The 4374-nt window shown below is 36.3% G+C and overlaps 1 protein-coding gene across 1 annotated transcript; it reads right to left on the bottom strand.

Moving 5' to 3' along the window:
* Positions 1–2853: 2853 nt before the first annotated feature.
* Positions 2854–4045, bottom strand: LOC110941307 (glutathione S-transferase T3-like). The gene is made up of 2 exons (XM_022182931.1): positions 3544–4045; positions 2854–3497 (listed from the first exon to the last, which is right to left on the bottom strand). Exons 1-2 carry the CDS (start codon positions 4043–4045, stop codon positions 2854–2856), a joined length of 1146 nt encoding a protein of 381 aa, XP_022038623.1.
* Between the last annotated feature and the right edge of the window lie 329 nt (positions 4046–4374).

Consider the following 4374-nt stretch of genomic DNA (forward strand, 5'->3'; position numbering starts at 1 on the left):
CGTATAGCGTCGTATAGGTCACGTATTGACCTCGTATAAGCCTATAAGTGTGATATCGTATCGTATAGGTGTAGTATAGGTCACGTATTGACCTCGTATAAGCCTATAAGTGTGATATCGTATCGTATAACGTAGTATAGGTCACGTATTGACCTCGTATAAGCCTATAAGTGTGATATCGTATCGTATAGCATCGTATAGGTCACGTATTGACCTCGTATAAGCCTATAAATGTGATATCGTATCGTATAGGGGTAGTATAGGTCACGTATTGACCTCGTATAAGCCTATAAGTGTGGTATTGTATCGTATAGGGGTAGTATAGGTCACGTATTGACCTCGTATAAGCCTATAAGTGTGATATCGTATCGTATAACGTAGTATAGGTCACGTATTGACCTCGTATAAGCCTATAAGTGTGATATCGTATCATATAGCGTTGTATAGGTCACGTATTGACCTCGTATAAGCCTATAAGTGTGATATCGTATCGTATAGCGGCGTATAGGTCAGGTATTGACCTCGTGTTAGCCTATAAGTGTGATATCGTTTCATATAACGTAGTATAGGTCACGTATTGACCTCGTATAAGCCTATAAGTGTGATATCGTATCGAATAGGTGTGGTTTAGGTCATGTATTGACTTCGTATAAGCCTATAAGTATGATATCGTATCGTATAGGTGTGGTTTAGGTCATGTATTAACCTCGTATAAGCCTATAAGTGTGATATCGTATCGTATAGGTGTGGTTTAGGTCCCGTCTAATCCTATATGCATATACAAGACCTATAGAAAACCTATACGAGACTTATACTACACTATACGATAGGATACTATACTATACAATAACACCCGTATAGGCCTCTATACGAGACTTATATACTATACACTATACGATACGATATATGCAATACGATACGATATGATACGATGCAATACGATAAGATAATTTAATTTAAACGATAACAATATAATATATTTGTATTATTTACGAATAATATTGTTTTTTATAAATAGTTTTCTTTTTTTTATAAATAAACAAAGGAATACGATAATTTAATTTAAACGATAACAAAACAATATATTTGTATTATTTACCAATAATATTGTTTTTTTATAAAAAGTTTTCTATTTTAATTTTTATAATTCATAATATTTATATTATTGTTTATTTTTATAATTTATATTTGTATTATTTACCAATAATATTGTTTTTTATAAATAATTTTCTTTTTTTATAAATAAACAAATGAATACACAATAAAAAAAATACAAAAATGGAGCTTTATATACGCTCCTTAGAGGTCCCTACGCAGCGTATGAGACAAAAATGACACAACTGCCCTTGTATTTGGCTTCGTATAGCCTCAAAACAAGGGTATAAAAGACATTTTCATACCTTTATATACGCTGCGTATAGGTCTATACGTAGCGTATATAAAGGGTAGTTTTTATTTTTAACCCCAAACATGTGGTTAAATTATCTTTTTAACCCTTACTGTTTAAATACGCAGCGTATTGACCTCTAAGGAGCGTATATAAAGGTCTGAAAATGTCTTTTATACCCTTATTTTGAGGCTATACGAAGCCAAATACAAGCCAAATACAAGGGTAGTTGTGTCATTTTTGTCTCATACGCTGCGTAGGGACCTCTAAGGAGCGTATATAAAGCTCCATTTTTGTATTTTTATTGTGTATTACTTTGTTTACTTATAAAAAAAAGTAAATTAATTGTGTGTTTTTGGGGTATTTCCATGTTTATTTATAAAAAAACAATATTATTAAAAATAATACAAATATTATGAATTATAAGAATTAAAAATAATACAAATATTAGGTCCCGTATTGACCTCGTATAAGCCTATAAGTGTGATATCGTATCGTATAGCATCGTATAGGTCACGTATTGACCTCGTATAAGCCTATAAGTGTTATATCGTATCGTATAGGGGTAGTATAGGTCACGTATTGACCTCGTATAAGCCTATAAGTGTGATATCGTATCGTATAGGGGTAGTATAGGTCACGTATTAACCTCGTATAAGCCTATAAGTGTGATATCGTATCGTATAACGTAGTATAGGTCACGTATTGACCTCGTATAAGCCTATAAGTGTGATATCGTATCATATAGCGTTGTATAGGTTACGTATTGACCTCTATAAGCCTATAAGTGTGATATCGTATCGTATAGCGGCGTATAGGTCAGGTATTGACCTCGTGTTAGCCTATAAGTGTGTAACATCCGCCAAAAACGGATATCCAGAATCTGACCCGTGTTGAAATTCGAATCCTAACATTTTGAACACTGGAAATTTTCGTTAAAAATTAATTCAATTATTGATTTAGTTATTTTTTTTAATTAATATCGTGAATTAAAATTAATCATTTTCTTAACTTAATAGTTAAATTAGGTTGATACAAATATAAATAAATTGTAACCAATATTGTAATCTAATAACATAATATATTTTAATCTCATAACCGTTGTATAGTTTAAAATAGATTTTATGTTCATATTTCTTTACATAACGATGACCGTATAGTAAAGAACTAGTCAAATAAGACTACATGGTATGGTGATGGACCATCCTTGGAGGATGGTCCGCCACGTAGGCGACACGTCACAATCCTCACTAAGATGCTCCATCCTCCAAAACTACAAGGCATGGTAGGATGATCCTAGTCATAGTCCTCACCATGTTTTTTTTATTTTTTTTATTATTTTATTTTTTTTAACATTTGACAAATATACTAATAAAATATTTTCATTAATATTAAACCCACATTACATAAATATTAAAAAAAAACATAAACTTAAAAAAAAAGACTTAATAAAAATAAACATAAAGTTAAATAATTTGATGCTTTTTCATGATGTCGTCTTGTAGTTTTTTCAACATCGAACGTCTCGGCTCGGGTTCGTTCTCGACATTAATCATCATTATTTCCCATTCCTTAAGCCGAATTTTTTCATCGGAGATTCGGATTTTCTCATTCGACAATCGGACCTTTTCTTTTAACTTCTCGTCCGATGCACGGCTTTTTTCTTCGACGGCCCGCTCCTTCGTCTTCGACTTTTGGGCCGATATGTCGTTGTACACTTTTAGGTGTTCCATAAACTCAACCATGTTCGGGTCCACCGTTTCCTTTCCTTTTCCCTTGGCCCGCTCCTTTTTTGTTTTGTCTCGGCCCGGTGGACGGTCGGGTTCACGTACGTTATACTCGTCTTCGTCATAGTCGGCGTCATCATTTAAGTTAATGTGACACCTCGCGTCCGACCCACCGGCGCTTAAACTACCCGTTTCCGATGTTTTTTGGCGTTTCGCCATCGCCACCTCGTTAGGAATGGGCGACCATTTTGGGTCGTCTTTTACAACCATCCACGCGCGAACGTGAGGAAAGTTGGAACCATGATTTTGCTTATACTTTTGCAATGCCATTTTGAACACATCCTCGTCGTTCCACCCGCTACGACGGTCACTTGTAATGTAAACTTTATAAATTTAAAAAAGATGTAAACTTTAAAAAAAAATACGAACCTTTTACCGGGTTGTCGGAAGTGCCAAGGAAAGCCTTGGCTAATGCTTCTTCTTCGATTGGGGTCCATTTAATCGCCTTCGGTTTCGACGCTTGATCACCCGCTACTTGTTTCCCTTTGTTTCGTTTTCCTTTCCCTTTTGGCGGTTGGGTTTCGGGCACAATCTCCACATCATCTTCGGGTTCGGATTGAACGGGGGGTGTGGGGATCGGTTGGGGTTGAACGGGGGGTGTGGGGATCGGTTGAGGTTGAACGGGTGGAAAGTTCCAAGCACCCCGCATCATCATTTGTTGAAGAGCTTGATTTTGGGAGATTTGAGTGAATTGGTTGGGCGATTGTTGGAATGACGCAAAAGCGTTCGATGAAAATTGGGAGAATTGGTTCGGTTCTAGCGTTGGATAATACCCCGGAACCGAAAAAACATTTGGTTGGGTCGGATTGGTGGGAGTATTCGGGTTGTTCGAAGGCGTGTTGGGAGTATCGGGGTTGTTGAACGGATCCATGAAAATTATGTGGAAGAAGGTTGAGAGTGTAGTGGAAGAGAGTGTAAAAATTATAGGAGAAAATGGTGAATTGTGGAAGTTAATTTGGTGTTTGATAGTGAAAATGGGGGTTTAATTTATATATTTTAAAAATCTAGCCGTTTGGCTTTATTCAAAAAATAGAAATTTAATTTTTTTTTTATTATTAACGGTCATATTTTAATAGGGGGGCCCACATCTTTGCGTCGTCGCCAACGTCCCTTTTCGGACGGAGAAGACGGAGACGGTAGGGGGCGGCACGGTGTGTGGACCGTCGCCGACCCGCGACGGGCCGGGGCCAACCCCCATAC

Source organism: Helianthus annuus, chromosome 1 (genome assembly GCF_002127325.2).
Source record: "Helianthus annuus cultivar XRQ/B chromosome 1, HanXRQr2.0-SUNRISE, whole genome shotgun sequence".
NCBI classification, from domain to species: domain Eukaryota; kingdom Viridiplantae; phylum Streptophyta; class Magnoliopsida; order Asterales; family Asteraceae; genus Helianthus; species Helianthus annuus.

Excerpts from the sequence above, each read along its gene's own strand:
- LOC110941307 (XM_022182931.1), bottom strand. The coding sequence starts at position 4,045 with ATGGATCCGTTCAACAACCCCGATACTCCCAACACGCCTTCGAACAAC. Across the intron at positions 3,498-3,543 it reads TTCCGACAACCCGGTAAAAG|TTTACATTACAAGTGACCGT; the intron begins GTTCGTATTTTT and ends AAATTTATAAAG.